General features: G+C 44.4%; 1 protein-coding gene across 2 annotated transcripts in view; it reads right to left on the reverse strand.

Annotated features, from left to right (window-relative positions):
* The window catches only part of DAPK1 (death associated protein kinase 1), a 129744-nt gene that overhangs the window by 66096 nt on the left and 43102 nt on the right, over positions 1–20546 (reverse strand). For both annotated transcript variants that reach the window (XM_045021935.1, XM_045021934.1), the window contains exon 3: positions 2508–2729. In XM_045021935.1, coding sequence (XP_044877870.1) covers positions 2508–2729 — 222 coding nt within the window. The remainder of the gene's footprint in view (positions 1–2507; positions 2730–20546) is intronic.

Below are 20546 nucleotides of genomic sequence, written 5' to 3' on the forward strand. Positions count from 1 at the left end.
CAAAGTTGTCATAAATTCCAAAGGGTATAAAGTATAACGATATGGAAGTGAGTGGCCTTAGTTAATGCTAAAGTCCTTTTGTTCAGCATGTTACTCAGACATGTGAGAAGAGGACTTTAGCATCAATTAACACTGCTCAATGGAATACTGGACACATTTATACTCCAGTAGGTCTTTCATCCTTGGCCTATTTAACTGCACAAACCACTAGTTCCCAACCTTTTGTACATATTGATGGCCTGTCATGGCCCAAGAAATAGGCTAGGGAGGGGGTTGAGAGGACCCAGTGAGGGGAAGACCCTGGAGGGGAGATAACAGAGTCCACCCCACACTTACCCTGTAGTGGTGGCTCCTGTTCCACGAGGCTGACTTGGCTCGGGTGTTGCAACATGGTGTATGGCATTACAGTGCTGCTCAGTTTTGGCCTTGGCCCTCTGATGGGGGGTTGGGGGCCAAATTTGTGAGAACAGCGTTGCACCTGATGCATGGGGTTGCAGCATCACTCATTCAAATTTGGCCTGGCTGGCTCCGCACTATCATGGACTGGTGGCTGGGCCAAATCTGACCCCAAGTGCTGTGACCCCATGCACCAGATGGGTCACAATACCCATAGCAGGGAGCCAAGCACAGCCAGCCCCATGGGACCAGAGCTGCAGGAGCCACCCTTTGAAACATCCTTGGGATTGAATTTTGTGTCACAACCCAGGTGTTAAAATAGCTAGAGGAAGTGATAAATGACATTCCTGGAAATAAGTCAGAAAAAATAAGTCACAGTACATTCACTCTGCACTGATGCAGCATTTAAGGGGTTCTGGAAGAAGGGACGGATTGGTAGATCTTCCAATACTAATTATAAATCTTCAAGAAGTTTTATCATGCAAAATATTTGTAGAAACGAAGATCTTAATTTTTTTCACTCTTTTCCTCCTTAATTATCAATGCAGCATAGACAGGCAGCACAAATTAAAGCAGCTAAGACAATAAATACCAGACAGGTAAGTAGAGGCATGGTAAACAATCACATGTAGGATAGCTGTAGATAGGTTTCATCAAGTTTACTAGGATTTATAGTATGTATAAATCATGAGAAATATCCACGGGAATTCTGATCTTCTCTAACTTTGCTTCCTTCCTAAATTCCTGTTGTTAACTTCTGTGTAGGCTAATGGGGGGGAAAAAAGCACTGTACACACACAATATCCTAAAGTATAAAAATATGAAAGAAGGGAAAGGGACAGTTTTAAGTGTACAAACTAGTAAGCAGAGAAAAACCAATCAGCACAAAAGGAAAAGAAAAACCAACAGAGTGACAAAACAGAACCCTGGCGAAGATTCTGGTGTCAGTTTCAAATTGAGAGTGGTTGCTGGAGTTTCCACTACTATTTCTCCAGGGACAACCCAAATTTCAGCCTTTAAGCCTTTGAAACATAAGTGGAAGATTGGTGTACAGGCCCACAATTAAACCTGTCATACTGATCAACTTTAAATAATGCCATAACCTTGTTTTTAATAATAATATTTAGCATGAAATTGAATTTTGGCTAGAACCCCCCATTCTCCAATGCTTCAGTAAAGCAAGATGTGCTCACACAAGTTCTATGCTGTGCTTCATGGGTGTGACCTAGAGCTTCATTTGTCCCAACTAGTTCTGGCTTCTTGTTCTGAGTAAATGGTGATTCTAAACTGAGTCTGACCAATCCTGCAGCAGCACAGGACATCAAAAGCTTACAAAGAATGTGCTTGCCGCTGCCAAAAAGCACTTTTGGAACCTTCCCTTAAAAGCGATCTCTGTGTTTATCCTCTAAAACCTGAAGTTTCTGAAGGAATTTTAAGAACCGAAAGGAACTATCCAAAACCATTTCTTACAAATGTATTTTGCCCCCATTCCACCTATTAATACTAGCCTTGCATGCAAGGTAAGAAGCATAGCAAAGACAAATGCAGGAATATAAAAACTCAGTTTGAGTTTCAACACTGCAGAATAGCAACATACACTGGGTAAATTCTGTTTAGTTATACAGATGTAAAAAGGTGTCCAATAGTGTTATTCTGAATTTACACCAATATAACGCAGAACAAAGACTGGCTCACTATAATAATTATGAATCAAATCTCCATCTAATTTGGTTCTTAAAAATCTATATATCTATGTCCCCCACCTAATTCCCCATTGTACACTCAGAGCAGTTTTAACTGGAAATATGCGGGCTGAATGTTACCTTTGGATACCACCATAATCACAGTGACTAAAGTAGCAAGTGGAAAGACCTACACTGGATCTATTGAATTATGACTCTACCTCTGGGATTCTGGGTGGTCTATTTCACCAGGAATGAACTACTATGAGTTGCAAGTCTAACCTGAAATAAAGAGCTCTCAAAACACCAAGACTCGCCTGCATTTATACAGGAAGTTCATTAAGTCATTACCACTCTCACGGAAAGCCCCTCCTTCCCAAATATAAAGACAATCTCCACCATGCCCCAAGCCCCTCAAGAGCTACTTACAGTTCCAGAATAAGAATAACATCTGTTTTGTTCTCATAAACATCATGCAGTGTGATCACATTAGGGTGCTGAATCTCTTTCAGTATGTTAACTTCTCGCTCAATGTCTTCTCTACTCACTCCCCGTCGGCTGGATTTTGTTCTCCGTTTCTTGATGAATTTTGCAGCATACTGTAGACCAGTGCTCTTCTCACGACATTTTTTCACTACAGCAAACTGCCCACTAAAAGAAGCAGGAAGAGAAGGGGGAAAAATCTGATTCTAGGAATTGTAAAATTAGGGACAGTTTATATTTACTACTGCTGGAGGAAATTATTGTTGCTTTGAACTAATAAAAGTCAGCAAAAATGCATCATTGCTTTTTTCACAATCTAGCACAACACAAACAAAGCTACAGGAAGGAGGTGTTAAAATATTTCTGACATCTCACATACAGACTCATAGACTAAGGTCAGAAGGGAACATAATGATCATCTAGTCCACGGGTCACCAAATGGTAAGATCACAATCAACTGGTTGATTCTGGAGCCTCTGACAGTCGATTGTAAACTCTGGCTGCTAAAAGTCCAGGGGCGCAGTGGGGCTAAGGCAGGCTCCCTAGCCCTGAGCCCCTTCCCGGAGCCAGCACCCCATGCCCCTTCCTGCACCCCAAAGCCCTGTGCCCCCTCCCAGAGCCAGCACTCCCATACCCCCTCATTCACCCCCAAACCCCTCCCACATCCCAACCCCCAGCCCTGAACCCCGTCCCAGAGCCAGCACCCCATACCTCCTCCTGCACCCCCAAACCCTTCCTGCACCCCAACACTCTGCCCCAGCCCAGAGTCCCCTCCTGCACCCAAACTCCCTCCCAGAGTCCGCACCTCTCACCCTCTCCTGCACCCCAACCCCCTGCCTCAGGCTAAGCCCGGAGCTGCTCCTCCCACTCCAAACCCCTCGGCCCCAGCCCAGAGCCTGCACCCCCTCCCGAACCCCAACCTCCTTCTCTAAGTCAGGTGAAACAGTGGGTATGTCTACACTACGGGATTATTCCGATTTTACAGAAACCGGTTTTTAAAAACAGATTGTATAAAGTCGAGTGCATGTGGCCACACTAAGCACATTAATTCGGCGGTGTGCGTCCGTGTACCGAGGCTATCGTCGATTTCCGGAGCGTTGCACTGTGGGTAGCTATCCCGTAGCTATCCCATAGTTCCCGCAGTCTCCCCCGCCCATTGGAATTCTGGGTTGAGATCCCAATGCATAATGGGGCAAAAACAGTGTTGTGGGTGATTCTGGGTAAATGTCGTCACTCAATCCTTCCTCCGTGAAAGCAACGGCAGACAATCATTTTGTGCCTTTTTTCACCTGGATTGCCCTGGCAGACGCCATAGCATGGCAACCATGGAGCCTGTTTTGCCTTTTGTCACTGTCACCGTATGTGTACTGAATGCTGCTGACAGAGGCGGTACTGCAGTGCTACACAGCAGCATTCATTTGCCTTTGCAAGGTAGCAGAGACGATTACCATCCCTATTGCACCGTCTGCCATTGTAAATTGGTGATGAGATGATGGTTATCAGTCATTTTGCACCGTTTGCATTTGGAAATTGGCGATGACGGTTATCAATCCTTTTGTACCGTCTGCTGCTGTCATGGGTGCTCCTGGCTGGCCTCGCTGAGGTCGGCCGGGGGCGCATGGACAAAAATGGGAATGACTCCCTGGGTCATTCTCTTCTTTATGTTTTGTCTAAAAATAGAGTCAGTCCTGCCAAGAATATGGGGCAAGTGTACTCGAGAACCAGAGAGAACAGCCGCTCCGTGTCAGAGCCCCAGAGATCCCGCAGAAATGATGAGCTGCATGCCATTCTAGGGGGTGCCCTGCAACAACCCCACCGGTTGCTTCCCTCCTCCCCCAATCCTCCTGGGCTACGGTGGCAGTGTCCCCCCATTTGTGTGATGAAGTAATAAAGAATGCAGGAATAAAAAACACTGACTTTTAGTGAGATAAAATGAGGGGGAGGCAGCCTCCAGCTGCTATGATAGTCCAGGCAGGACATTAAAGGGTGTGGGGCGGGGAGAGGAGCACAGCCTCCTGCTGCTATGATAGTCCAGGCAGTACAGAATCTTTTTAGACATGAAAGGGGGGAGGGAGGAGCTGATGGAACTCAGCCCCCAGTTGCTATGAGCAGCACGGTTACCAAGCCTTCTGTACCGTCTGCTGGGAATGACCAGGAGTCATTCCCATTTTTACCCAGGCGCCCCTGGCCAACCTCACCGAGGCCAGCCAGGAGCACTCACGAGCTGATAATGACGATGGATAGCAGTCATATTGTACCATCTGCCACTGGGAAGGGGATGCTGGTGTTCAGCGCTGCAGCACCCTATCTACCAGCAGCATGCAGTAGACATAGGGTGACATTGAAAAAAGGCGAGAAACGATTTTTTCCCCTTGTCTTTCCGGGGGGGGGAGGGGGAGGGAAGGTGTAAATTGACGACATACACCCTGAAACACCCGGGAAAATGTTTTTGACCCTTCAGGCATTTGGAGCTCAGCCAAGAATGCAAATGTTTTTCGAAAACTGCGGGGACTGTGGGATAGCTGGGGTCCTCAGTACCCCCTCCCTCCCTCCATGAGCATCCATTTGATTCTTTGGCTTTCCGTTACGCTTCTCACGTAGCACTGTGCTGAGTCCCTGCTGTGGCCTCTGTCTATCATAGCCTGGAGATTTTTTCAAATGCTTTGTCATTTCGTCTTCTGTAATGGAGCTCTCATACAACAGATTTGTCTCCCCATACAGCGATCAGATCCAGTATTTCCCGTGCGGTCCATGCTGGAGCTCTTTTTGGATTTGGGACTGCATCGTCACCCGTGCTGATCAGAGCTCCACGCTGGGCAAACAGGAAATGAAATTCAAAAGTTCGCGGGGCTTTTCCTGTCTACCTGGCCAGTGCATCCGAGTTCAGATTGCTTTCCAGAGTGGTCACAATGAAGCACTGTGGGATACCGCCCGGAGGCCAATACCATCGATTTGCGGCCACACTAACCCTAATCCAACATGGCAATACCGATTTCAGTGCTACTCCTCTAGTCGAGGAGGAGTATAGAAATCGGTTTAAAGAGCCCTTTATATCGATATAAAGGGTCTCATTGTGTGGACAGGTGCAAGGTTAAATTGGTTTAACGGTGCTAAATTCGGTTTAAATGCGTAGTGTAGACCAGGCCTGAGTGAGGGTGGGGGAGAGCGAGTGACGGGGGGGGGGGGGGAGGACTGGGTGGGGCCTCGGGGAAGGGGCGGGGTAGATCCTGGGTTGCACTTAAATTCAAAAAAAGTGATCTTATGCATAAAAAGGTTGGAGACCACTGATCTAGTCTGACCTTCTGTACAGAACCTTACCCACCCACCCACCTCACTTCAGTTTGGTGTACGTTTCTCTACAGGCAATAGATTCATTGTTCACAGTGGCAAAAAATTAGAGCTGTGACAGATTATCCCAGAATTATGCAGTTGTCATTGAAATTTTTTTTTTTTTTACTGCTTTCCAGGCCTCTCCGTTCTCTAAAATAACTATGTTTATTAATTATTTACCCTCAAACAAATAACTTTAAATGTCTTCGAAGTGGAATCCAATACCATCCATACTCACTTATCCCTGCCCTGCATATTTTGTTTTAAATGAAGGATGGTTTGGCTTTATTTCTTTTTTGAACACAGAGAAATGTAAGCATACTTCTTGATATTGTATCAACTCATCCACTAGAAAAGTTTTCAAGAGGGAAAAAAAACTTGGTATTCAGGAAGACAAGACCAATAACACCCTTAAAAATGAAAAAGAACACTGATTTATAGGGTGTGTGAATCAAATAAAGTTGTTGACCCCACTGTCTTGTTGTTGGGTTACAAGGCTTTTGTTGGACCTTAAAACATACACAGTGATTCAGAGCAAAATACCTCGAGAATTTATTTGCTGCTCTAAATGAATAGCATTTGTAACATTTTGGGATTTTCTGATTACATGTTTTTAAAACAGCATACTATCTAGATGAGAATTCTCTAGGACGACTGTTCATGTTACTATATTGAGCATTTACAGAATTACAATGACAGAAATTGGAACCAGGAAAATCCTTTGAAGACAGATAGTTCCTCCCTTTGGCCAAAGCAGGTTTGTTCTTCTATATTTTCTAGTAAAACTAAATTAAAATCAAGGCATACCGTAGATAGCTGTATAAAGCTTTTAAAACACTTATGGCATTTTGCCTCAATTAAAAAATATGTACTTTTCAAATTTAAACTAAGCAACCCATCTTCTGGACATAAAGATACCTGAAAAACAAACTTCAAATGTATATACTGCTTCTGCGTGAAAGTAAGAATCATGTCCGATAAAAACTTTAACAACTGAGTTGCTGAAGATTCCACAGCTATAACTGAGCAGGTTCTTTCAGAAAAAAATTAACATGTGATCCATACCAAAAGTGTTTATTGACAGGTAGTTTAAAAAAATAAAAAAGGTTTAGAAAAGGATTTATATATTTGTCTACTTTATAATCTGCATAAATCACAGATTATAAGTCCCACCAAGTTTAATAATGTTATGCAACATATTTATCCCCTGCTGAGAATATCGTATCATGGTGTATTAAAAAAAATGTAAAAAAGTGTCTGGCCTTAAATAGCCATTTTAAAATGCAGATGACAATGTAATCTTTAGAGTTTATTTTTAAAAAGGGAAACACTTGATAGTTCTGTATTCTCAGTAGGCAATGGAGCAGATCCTCAGCATTCAGGACATCTACAGAACACAAGGACAAAGATTCCCTTTTTGCTTTCCAACATAGGGGGCACTCTGCACTAGCAGGCCGATTACCAGTAAAAACTAGAGCAGTTTGAAGACTGCTTTAAGCTGTGCTAGCTGACATAGATCCAAAGGGGCTGTGTCCTAGCTACATCCTCTTTTCTAAGTCACTTCAACTACACAGGGAGAGGGGTAGCATAGAGCCACTGTAACTCATCTCCTTACATGGGGGGAAATTCTCTAGGGTCAGATTGTCTAGCTTTAGGATCCACTTTGCACTGATGAAGTGATAACTAAGGCTACGTTTTAGTCAGAGGTATTTTTAGTAAAAGTCAGGAACAGGTCACAGGCAGTAAACAAAAATTCACGGCCCGTGACCTGTCCCTGACTTTCACTAAAAATACCCATGACTAAAACTTAGGTGGGGGTCTGCGAGTGCTGGGGGGGGAGGCAGTCCGAGGGCGCCCCCGCTGGTGCTGGGGGGGAGCCAGGCCACGGTGTGTGGCCTGGGACCCCTGTTGGTGCTAGGGGGGAAGGTTGGTGGGGCTTGGCAGGCTGCTCCCACCACAAGCACCAGCTCTGCCGCAACTCCCATTGGCTGGGAACCACAGCCAATGGGAGCTGAGGGGGCAGGGCCTGCGGACACAAGCAGTGTGCGGCACGGCGCTTCCCCCCAGCCCCTTCGCCACCTAGGAGCTGCAGGGCCATGGGAGCTGGGTAGCCCCCCACCCGTAGGTAAGCACCCCCCTCCCAGCCCCCTACCCCCTGCCATACACCCACACTGCTGCTGCTGGCCAGCTTGGGCAGCTCCTGAGCCAGCGCCAGTGGCTGCAGAAGTCACAGAAACTCATGGAATCCATGACTTCCGTGACAGACTCACAGCCCTAGTGATAAGTGACTGGAGCAGGGCCCTGGATTGGCATGACAGTGCTCTGCACTCACATACACCAGAGCTCAAATTCAATTCCTGGCATTTTTCTCCTTCTGTTGGAAGGGACTGGAGAAGCTGTGGGGTTGTCCACACATCTGCACAAGACCATGAAAAACAGAAAACCAAGGTTCAGCTGTACTTGAAAGCAGTCTGCTACTTTGGAAAATGTCACCACCAAATGACAGAGCCAGCTGTCCTCCTTCCTTAGAGGTTTTTAAGGTCAGACTTGACAAAGCCCTGGCTGTGATGATTTAGTTGGTAATTGGTCCTGCTTTGAGCAGGGGGTTGGACTAGATGACCTCCTGAGGTCCCTTCCAACCCTGATATTTTATGGTTCTATGATCAGCATAGCTCAGAAACATCAGTCAGAAAACAGGTATGTCAGCTTAGTAGGGGAACTCCTGAATGAGCTGAAATCATCAAGTGGCAAGATGTCTTCACACTTTCTTAGCTGATTTGCATTCTATGACTTGACTGAGAATGCACAGACTTCTATGTTTCTCTGACAGGCAAGATTACAACCTTTTTCCTCTAGGGTTCCCTCCTGCTTCTCCAGCTTGATTCCTTCAAGTCTGAAACCCTACTGTATTTTCCCAACTAAAGTGGTGAGACAGTATCTTGTGAAGTCTGGCAGGGTGGAAGTCTACACTGTTGAAAGCAAGTTACCTGTTAAATGGTAACAATTTGCCTTTATATGGTTAGGTCTGTAACAGCACTGAGGCTGGGTTCTGAATCATACGCAGCACCCTATGGCACTGTCTGCAATGGTAAACAGAGCATATTAGAACATGTGATCACACAGCATAAAACAAGATTTCCATCAGAATGGACAAAAACTGTTGGTTTAACCACAAGCAGCTGATGCAATGTTAAACACATGGAGGATTTAACAACATTCTACCACAGATTTTACCACTATGTAATTTCCCAGCACTTAAAAAGGCTGGTGAGAAAAACACCCTATGGAGGGAGAACAAGAGACTTGAGGCTGAACTAGAAGAGCAAGGCTGAGAGTGAGAGAAGGAGGGGAATGGAAACCACTGACCTCTTCACAGACTCCTTCCAAAGGAGAAGCCCGGATCTAAGACATAGCAATAAAGAGGAGAGACTGGAACTATAGAAATGTTTCCCTGCACAATGAGGACTAAAATTTAACCTTATGCAGACCTTTTCCTTTATTTAAAGTGAAATGAACAAAAAAGGCAAATATCACATGGACATAATTGTCTCTGTTCTGTCTATTACCAACCTTTTAAGTCATCACATACTGTACTTTCTGCACAAATTTGCAGTTATAGATGCATTCTTAATGTAAAACAGCTGAAAGACTTATTTACAGCACCTCTAGTGCTTTACAGCACCCAAGAACTCACAATCCACTGTGTACATGTAAAAAGCTACCCTGTTATCTCCAACTGTACACGCTTCTGTGGGGATGTGAAAGCCACCCTTACAGCAAAGAACAATTAAGCAACTATTACACAGTATAAAGAACTAAACGCATAGGTCACAATTTTCCACCAAAAATCTACTAAGGGCTAACCACACACACACACACACTCTTGCTTCAGCCACTGTTTGATTTAGATAGCAAAAACAGATCCAATATGAACCTGGGAATTTAATAGAGGCTAGTCTTGAAAAACCAACATCATTTTAGTATGTGGATATACAATGTATTCCAAAATCCAATCAAATCAGGGATTTGAGTACAAAATCCAGTAGCTTTACTAATGACTGTTTTGTCAGTTCAACATATGCAGTTAATCTTCTGAAGAGCCTTGCTCTTTGATTTATGATCTTTATTCCTTGCATTAATTGTAGAGTTCTATGCTGAAGAAAGGAGGCACCCACAGTAACATGGGAACAATTTTTACAGTGAGGATGCTGAAAGCCATTGAACAAAACTGTAACCCTGTACATGACTGAAACCATTTCAAGCCAGGGGATGCAGTCGCATTCCTGCCACCCCTAGGCACTTTACAACTTAAGGCCTGGTCTACGCTACACAGTTAGGTCAATGTAAGTTGCGCCTTGTGTCAATTTAATTGTGCATATCTCTGCACTGAAATTTGTCTCACGCCAATAAAAGCACCCTGTTACAGCGACACAGTAACACCTCCTCCAAAACAATGCTGAACCAGAGTTGATATACTGTGGGCGATGCAGTGCGACTGTAGACTCCACGTGACCTATGATGACCCTAACAGTCCCCTAGCAGCTGTCCCATAATGCCTGACAGCTCTGCTCACAATTGTGAAGTCCACTGCCCAGGGTTCATGGAGACCAGAAGCCTTTCTCCTCATTCCGTTTAAAAATCCAGCATATTTTTGAAGAGCCTTTTCCTGATTGCCTAGCTTAGCAAGTACACTTTGCACCTCTCTCTTGTTGCGTGCACCTGCCCAACCAACCATGCCAGCTACATGCTCCAGACATACTTCCACCTGGAGTAAATAGAAGTTATTGGATCTCCTGGGCCTGTTGGGAGAAGACAGTGTACTGTGCAAGCACAGCTACAGACTAGCTGTAGAAACATGGACATATACAATCAGATTGCATGAGGAAAGCAGGAGAAGGGATACGACAGGGATCAGAAGCAGTGCCATGTGAAAACAAAGGAACTGTGGCAGGCATACCAGGAGGCCAATAGTTGATCTGGTTCCAAGCTGCAGACCTGTCCCCCATCTACAAAGAGCTGCATGCCATACTTGGTGAAGATCCTGCCACTACACCACACACCACTGTGGATACCGCTGAGGAGCCCAAGTCACATGCCTCTGTCATGAAGAGCAAGGGCCAGGAGGGAGGAGGAGGAGAGGGGACATGCGAGCAGGAGGTCCAGCTATACCATGAGCCAGGACCTGTTTGATACTCCACCACAGTCCAGTCAGTTCCAGCAACCGAGCACGGGCGAGCTCAATGCAGGGGAAAGAACCTCGTGTAAATGTGTGATTGCATTTCCCATTACCATGTTTAAGTGTACAGATAATGTCCAACCCCAACATAGGATGACACAGGTACAGACTTTTCATTAATTTACTCATACTAGAAGAGGTAAGGGTACAACGAAGAGGTAGTGTTATTCGCTTTTCATTCCCCTGTAGAACTAGCTGGAAGAGGCCATGCAGAGCAGTTTATATACACAGAGATGTCCACTGACTCCTCTCAAGAGGCCTCAATGAAGCTTTCATGGAGATGCTCTACGATCCTCTCCCAAAAGTTTCTAGGGATGGCAGCCTTATTTCTTCCTCTGCAGCAGGACACTTGCCCACGCCTGCCTGCAACGACTTTGGCAGGCACCATTGCAGTAAGCAGGCTAGCGACATACAGCCCTGGGATGCCAGCCGCAGCTTTGTTACCCTCAGGAGCAAGGTATCAGCTACAATTACCACTGGATGTGCAAAACTCATGTCCATGGAATTGGGGGCTGAAATTTTATTATTTCATGCTACCAAACAATTCCCTCCGCACTCTCCCCGCCACTCGTCCCTACTGTGCCACACTTGCCATGGCTGGGGCTGGAGAGTGGTGCTGTGCGCACCGGCACAAGTGTCAATAAGCACGTTATTTGTTTAAAATTTCAGGGGAGTACAGGAAGGGAGATCTGAAAATTAACTTTTGCTTTCCATTGTAACTACTGTGACAAAGTTCCTCCTCTGCCTTGGTGGGTCCTGCGCTTATTGGCGGATTTGCTCGGCGTAGAGATTCATGGCAGCCCTCAGCTTGGCCACTTTTACTAGTGGCTCAAACCTGCCATTCACTCAGCTAACCTCATCACTGGCCAGCACGGGGAAAGGGAGGAGAACAATCCCCGCAGTCTCTGCTGATCCACCTAGTGGGTCGGGGGACAGGCCAGGCACCTTCCCCTCTGGTGGGACCTACAGTCCAGGTCAATTTCTCCTGTATCCAATAAGGAGTTGGGAGGAGGGAATGATGAGGGGAACCCGGGCCTGCCCTCTGCTCTGGGTTCCAGCCCAGGGCCCTGTGGATCACAGCTGTCTACAGTGTTTCGTGTAACACCTGTGTGACAGGTGCAACTCCCTGGGCTACTTCCCCATGGTCTCCTCCCAACACCTTCTTTATCCTCACCACAGGACCTTCCTCCTGATGCCAGATAGCGTTTGTACTCCTCAGTCCTCCAGCAGCACACCCTCTCACTCTCAGCTCCTTGCGTGCCCCCTCACTGACTGAAGTGAGGTCCTTTTTAAAAACCAGGTGCCCTGATTAGCCTGCCTGCCTTAATGAATTCTAGCAGCTTCTTAACTGGCTCCAGATTAATTGGCTCCAAATTAGCCTGCCTGCCTTAATTGGTTCCAGCAAGTTCCTGATTGTTCTGGAACTACCCCTGTTACCTTACCCAGGGAAAATGAATCTGTTTAATCTGAGGGGAATGTATCTGCCTTCTATCACTCTCCTGTAGCCATCTGTCCCAACCCTGTCACACTACATTGACAATGACGCAGTTTTACTATAGCGGCTGCCATTGCACCTTTGAGGGTCCCCCCCCCCAGCCATGGAACACCCGATTCAGATAAGAAGGAGAAAGAGGAGGAGATGAGGCAATATTTTCAGTGAGATGCAGCATTGGCTTGTAGTATCAGACCATGAAGAGAAGGCTGGGCGGTTGAATACTGCAGACAATATGGAGAGGGAAAGAACAAACAGGAGAAAGGTGCAGGATTCAGAGAGGGAGATGCACCAGGACACAATGGGGCTTCTCTGTCAACAAACGAATGCTGCAGACTCTTACTGACCTATAAGTTCAACAATCACGGGCTCGCCTCCATTTGCAGCCGATGGAGAACTACATTTCAGCAGTTCCATATTCCCCCAATATTCCACATGGCATCAGAACCCACATCCATAGCCTTACACTTCACACTGGGTGACATAAGGAGAACCACAGATTCACTTACACTGACCTAGGAGCGCCATGACTCCTGTATATGTAGCCAAAATGAACTGAAATGGACATGAATGTTCTTTCCCTTTAAGTGCTATTTTGTTAAAGGATTTCAGAAGTTTTTATTGTCATTTTTACAGCACTTTTTTTTGCTAAATAATTCATCTTTACTACCTTGCAACATATGCTGCAGAATATGCACTACTGAAAGCACCCACCACCTGTTACAGTACAGGGCAACAGAACTCATAGGATCAGTGACAGTGTAATAATTATAAATGCACAGCAAGCACCACAAAATTAATAGGTGCATTTACAGACTGTGTTATATTCATAAAAGTATACCAAGCACCGTACAATCCCTTACAGCCCCCAAAACTTCAGGGCCAGGTACAGCACAATCCAACACAATACATTACTGAGGTTGACTGTTAAATTGCTCTTTTAAGACCTCTCTCAGCAGCATAGTTCTGCACTGAGCTCTTCTAATAGCACTTGTGTTTGGATGTTCAAACTCAGCAGGCAGCCGCTCCTCCTCCACTGCTCTCCACCGCGGCAGCAACTTCTCTCTCTTTGCCCCACAGATATTATGCAGGGCACAACAAGCTGCTATAGCCACTGGGATATTTTTCTCACTGAGATCCAGTCTTTGAGTAAACAATGCCATTACCAGCATCTCTGCACATGACCAGAAGCACATTCAACTGTCATTGGGAACCTCCTGAGCCAGTACTTCAATCTTTCCTTGATGCTGTCGAGGTGGCTGGTGTTCAGCTTCATGAGACAGGAGTAGGCTGGATTCCCCAAGATCATGATTGGCATTTAAAACATTGCCAATGGTAATCCACTGTTCAGGAAAGAATGTCCCCTCTTGTAGCTTCCTGAACAGTCCTGTGTTCTCAAAGATGTGGATGAAGTGTCACCAGAGATCCAGCAACACTTTCATAATCACAGAAAAGTAGCCTTTTCTGTTGAAGTGCTCTGTGGGAAAGTGGGCTGGTGCCAAAATAGGAATATGCGTGCTATCACCCCACCTCAGTTTGGGAACCCCATTGCTGCAAATCCATCCACTATATCCTGCACATTACTGAAAGTCACAGTCCTGCATAGCAGAAGACCATTAATGGCTCCGCATATTTTGCATGACAATGGCCTCTAGGGTGGATTTTCCAGCTCACAATGATTTCCCACTGACCAGTAGCAATCCAGAGTTGCAAATTCCACAGAACAAGCACCACTCACTTTTCAACTGACTGCGCAGCTCTCATTCTGCACTAGATGGCTGGGCAAACTTGGCATACAGATCCAGGAACGTGGCCTTGTGCATCTGAAAGTTCTGCAGCTACTTCTTGTTTTCCCCAAACTGCATTAAGATGTGACCTCACCAGTCAGTGCTCATTTCTACGGCCCAGAAGTGGTGCGCCACCGCCTGCCGTTTGCTCCGTGAACACCATTGACAACCTTTAATTGGTTTTCCCACAGCAATCTGACTTGCATGAAACTCTCATGTCCCCTTCTGCTGCAGTTCTTCCTGCCACTCTACAAATACCAGAGGATTGTTTGTCCTTTGTTTGCAATGCTCATGACTATAGATCATGAGCTGCTGTGTGGACTCCATGCTTCTGTCAGAAATGGACAGCGTGAAGTGCCGTATGGGCTTGTGGGATTTTAAAAAGAAGTGTGAAAATTATAGGATAAGGATGGCACTATGGGATGGAGAAAGTTGCATAATGGGAACCTGGCTCCCAGTCACCCCAACACAACTCATTTCTACCCCACCATGCATTGCCACAAAACAGTGCGCCAGACGGTGGTTAGTTGCACACTGGGATACCTAACTATGGTGCACCGCACTGTGCAGTCACACAAGCACTCCTGGTGAGTATGTGCAGTACTGATGCAAGGAGACAAGTATGCACGCTCATGAGCAATATACTAATCGGCAGCTTTACGCTGAGGTAATTTGCATCATCCAAAGTTTGTTGTGTAGACATGGCCTAAGTAGTATTAAAAAACATGCCTTTTCCCACACCTACTCCACACTTTGGCTACCCTCTAGAGTGATTTCCCAGCCAACCTGTTAGAGCATGAAGCTGACCTACTGGGGACACAGGATGGGAGTCCAGGTAAGAAAAGTAGTTTTCTTAAACATATGGCACTGTTTTTGCAAAGATTTTATTTCTCTATACCCTAAAGGTTATATTACCTAAATCTACTGAAAGGTGTTCCAAAACTACCCCACATCATTTAAAAACAAATGCCATTCACTTGACGCTTTATATGGATTGGTTGCAACCATGCTCTAGTGGAGTTCTATGATTGCACAATTCTCTAACATACACCTCTACCCCGTTATAACACGAACTCGGAGATAACGCGGTAAAGCAGTGCTCCGGGGGGTGGGGGCAGGGCTGCGTGCTCCAGCGGATCAAATCAAGTTCGATATAACGCGGTTTCACCTATAACACAGTAAGATTTTTTGGCTCCTGAAGACAGCGTTATATCGAGGTAGAGGTGTAGTTCTTAGAGGTGGAGTGTCTGAAATGAAGACGGTAAAAAAAAAATTCTACTTACATGTTGAATAGCCTTCTTAGTCTTCCTATTTGTGGTATTCAGTACATAACAAACAACTAACTGTTGGGTTAAGTACTGTATCTGCAGATCATCTTTACAATGTATTCAAACGGCTATTTCATGGCTGTGATTTCAAAGCCAAGCCATTTTGTGTCTCCCCCCCGCCCCCCTTCCCTATTTAAAGTGTAGGAAAAACAAACAAACTAATGCCATTTTACTAAATAATAACTATTAGGACTGCTGCATGCAAACTAAAGTCAGCTATATGATGACTGGCTCAGTTCCTTCCAATGATTTTCTCTCATTGCTCACCTTTGTTCTTACTGCAACATACGTTTGCTACCTTCTATAAAGTAGCAAGCCACTCAGATGTTATGTAGTTTTTGTTGTTTACAGCAAGGATCACATGAATTAGTGTCATTTTAGAGACAGCTAAACTGAAATAAGAGGTAAGTCACAGAAACATGCACATACAATATTCTATTGAAAATATAACTAGCTTATAGCAGCTTTTTAAAAATTTATTTAAAACAACAACAACACAGGGCTAGATCAAGTTAGACAGTGAAATACGAAGACTGGTTGGTGTGAGAACAAATACTTTCCTTAATAACAGTAATTTGTTTTGTGATCTTGTAATTCCTATTGAACCAGTAGTTAATTACTACTCTAAATCCGCTCCTTTCAGGGCACTTGGCATCATGCTTCCAATGCTTCTATCTACAGTACAATGATTTAAAAAACCAACACACACAAAACACAGCAGCCTGTTTTTGACCAGTTATCCTATTAACTGAAAACCAATTTTTTTGTTTCAGAATTTTCATCCCTTAAAAAGTCATATGCTGCCTCTTATAATCCAGTGTGCAAAAATGATATGATCAAGTGACAATTGACACTAAAGCACTCTAAATCCCAGTGCTCTTTTTTTGGCTTCAATTCTTCTTTAGCATGCTCACAACACAACTATTAATTAGCAGAAATATGGACAGTTGCAACAGCAGTCAGACATTTTAGAACCATAACCACAAAATCCAATTTCCTTACAAGAAGGTACCACAGCTGAAGTTGGTCCTTTTTCAAAAGCATCAGAGGGATAGCCGTGTTAGTCTGGATCTGTAAAAGCAGCAAAGAGTTCTGTGGCATCTTATAGACTAACAGACGTTTTGGAGCATGAGCTTTCATGGGTGACATGCATCCGACGAAGTGAGTATTCACCCACGAAAGCTCATGCTCCAAAACGTCTGCTAGTCTATAAGGTGCCACAGGACTCTTTGCTGCTTTTTTAAAAGGACTATCAGAATCACAGTGATTAAAGATGGGAGAGACTTATTAGTTATTCTAATCCAATCCCCCGCAGCCAGGGCAGGATTATTCTCTACAATATATTTTCAAATGCTTTGTCCAGACTAGTTTTAAGATGTCTCAAGTTGTAGGGCTTCACTATTTTACTTGAAAGATGGGATCCAATAAGGTTTAATAACGTACACCTACACCTTGAATACTGCATGCAGTTCTGCTCATCCCAAATCAAAAAAGATATATTACAATTAGAAAAGGTACAGAGAAGGGCAACAAAAATTATTAGAGGTATGGATCAGATTTTTCAACTTGGAAAAGAGACAACTAAAGGGAGGATATGACAGAGGTCTACACCAGGGATCGGCAGCCTTTGGCCCGCGGCCCGCCAGGGTAAGCCCCATGGCGGGCCGGGCTGGTGTGTTTACCTGCTGCATCCACAGGTTTGGCCGATCGCGGCTCCCACTGGCTGCGGTTCGCCACGCCAAGCCAATAGGGGCTGCGGGAAGCGCCGCGGCCCAAGAGATGTGTTGGCCGCCGCTTCCCGCAGTCCCCATGGGCCTGGTGTGGTGAACCGCGGCCAGTGGGAGCCGCGATCAGCCGAACCTGCGGATGCGGCAGGTAAACAAACTGGTCCAGCCTGCTAGGGGGCTTACCCTGGTGGGCCGCGTACCAAGGAATGCCAATCCCTGGTCTACACAATCATGAATGGTGTGGAGAAAGTGAATAAGGAAATGTTATTTACTCCTTCACATAACACAAGAACCAGGGATAACCCAATGAAATTAATAGGCAACAGGTTTAAAACAAACATAAGGAAGTACTTCTTCACACAATAGACGGTCAACCTGTGGAACTTGTTCCTGATGGATGTTATGAAGACCAAGAGTAGAACTGGGTTTAAAGAAGAATTAGATAAGTTCATAGAGAATAGGTCCATCAATGGCTGTTAGCCAAGATGGCCAGGAATGTAACTGCTCTGGGTGTCCCTAGCCTTTGACTGGCAGCAGCTGGGCCTGGATGACAGAGATGGATCACTTGATAATTGCCTGTTCTGTTCATTCCCTCTGAAGCATCTAGCACTGACAAGGATACTGGGCTAGACAAACCATTGGTCAGACCTAGGATGGCCATTATGTTCTTATTTTACTGTCAAGAACTTTTACTATTTTGTCTTACATTTCTTTTGCTAGGGAAAATTAAATTCAGGAAAAGGGCTGAGGTGAGGTGATTTTCCATTATTTGTTTTCTGTAAGTGTCTGTCTGCTCATCTTCTAACGATTCCTTTTCTTTAAAAAAAATTCAAACAATACCAAATAATTCATATTGGATTTACTTCTTGAGAGACTGATTTTGTAAGAGGAAGCCCTCAAACTACAGATTATTTTAACTTCAGTGTCTCAACACCACTACTTGGGGCCAGAATCTGTATTTAATTATGCCTTTATAATCTATAGTAAGGTCACAGAAGTTTCCCTGGGTTTTCAATTGGCTATGTATAATCTGAGATCCCTTATGAAATGCAAGCACATAACTTCTCAGGCTTGAGGGATGTAAGTGCTGTGCAATTAGCACCACACACTTATGAATACTTTTGGAGCATACTGTTCCCATACTGTTTTGGAGCATACAGAAAGTTTCCATACTGAGAGGATGTGGGTTTTAAAAACATCAGATAGCAGATCTATGCAAAAAATGGTTTATTGCTTCATAATGTAATTAAATTAAAGCAGTTATCTGCCAATCATCCAGCAGAACAAACATGTTTGCTGCTAAAATAGACCTCTTTATTTCATACTTCCATCTCTGAATGAATCTGTTTGGTCTAAAACAAAGGTTCTCAAAAACGTTACTTACTGTGTACCCACTTCCAGATCAATCAGCTGCCTGCGTAACCCCTACCCTTCTCATCACTGATACTTTGTGTATTCTTCTTAATACTACCAGTCTTTAGCCATCTGTCCATATTTGATTGTTATATACAGATATACACCTCTACTCCATTATAACGCCACCCGATATAACACGAATTCGGATATAACATGGTAAAGCAGCAGTCCGGGGGGGGGGAGGGGGGGCTGCGTGCTCTGGTGGATCAAATCAAATTGGATACAACACGGTAAGATTTTTTGGCTCCCGAGGACAGCGTTATATCGAGGTAGAGGTGTAGTTATAGTGTGACATATACAACCCCTTCAAAAACACCCAAAGTCCTGAGCTCAGTTAGACTGGACAGTTGCTAGCCAACTGAACCCAAACTGTACAGTGATTGGAAGCAAGGGCTCTGTACATCAGCGTCTCTGTGTATCTGTGTTCATTGGTGCATCTTGAAGTAAATTAACTACTGTATTTTATATAACAAATTCCCCACAGACGTTTAAAGCTTTGTCTGAGTAGCCTATTATGAAAATGCAATAAATAAAATAAATAAAATCCACCATTACATAATTTCTCCCGTGTACCCCCTCAGAAATGTCTCATTAATACCCTCAACGGTATGTGTACTACAGTTTGGGAACCCCTGATCTAAAACATACAGAAACCCAAGTCTCTTCCTCTGAATTTAAACATCCTGTCACTCTCTTGAGCACAAGCTCCAAGACACATTTTTTCAAATATAGCTGACATTTGTAATTGTGTCTGCTCTATCAACTTGAAAATTTCCTGGTCTCCTGTAGGAAAGGAGATATATCGGGGAGGTGAAAGAGCAAGAGGATGGAATGAAAAAGTCCTGGGATAAAGTAGTTAGTACTATCTTTCTATGAAAGGTAAAGGAATCAAAGCCACCTCTAGCTCTTATAAAAATCTCACTGTCAGTTAGCTCCATCAATTACCACTATCATCATCCATTCTGGCTTCTTGGCATGAAAGATGTCAGAGTTTCTTCAGACATTTAGAACCATAACGTTCTGGTTTGGGGTCAGCATACAGTCAGAATTCGGGAAAACATGAGTCTTTCCAAAAGACAGACAAGGTTTCTGCAGAAACTGTAAAGGATTGTGGGCTCAGCATGCATTCATCCCTCCCCTCCCCATCCTTCATTTACAGTGCCAGCAATAGTGCCAACGTGGATATAACAATAACGTCCTTCTCCTGCTTTACAGTAAGGCTCGTGCACTGTTCTTTTTAGGGTTGTGCTTTGCACACACTGTTGGGCTATCACATGCATTCACAGGTCTTGCAAAATATACAGTATACCATGTGAGGAAGACAAGAGAAACCCTTTCTTGTGCATATGTTGTGACAGACATAGCAATTTCCTGCAATATCTTTGGGAGATCTTATTGAATTAAATAAAGTATCTTTGGACTCCATCGTACTAAATGCAAAAGTTGTGTATTATTGTGGGCCTGGATAATCAAAGGACTATATTGAACAATGTGGCAGACAAGAATGAACTTTTGGGACAATACAATATTTCTGGGAAATATCTAGGGGGAGGTGAATGCAAATCTGTGCACCTCTTGCCTCTGGTTAGGCAAAAACCCAGCCCTTTGAAGCTATACCCTGAGGAGAAGATGATTGTTTCCTGATTACTGGTTCTTAGGGTCCCTAGAT

The sequence above is a fragment of the Mauremys mutica genome, chromosome 6 (genome assembly GCF_020497125.1).
Source record: "Mauremys mutica isolate MM-2020 ecotype Southern chromosome 6, ASM2049712v1, whole genome shotgun sequence".
NCBI classification, from domain to species: domain Eukaryota; kingdom Metazoa; phylum Chordata; order Testudines; family Geoemydidae; genus Mauremys; species Mauremys mutica.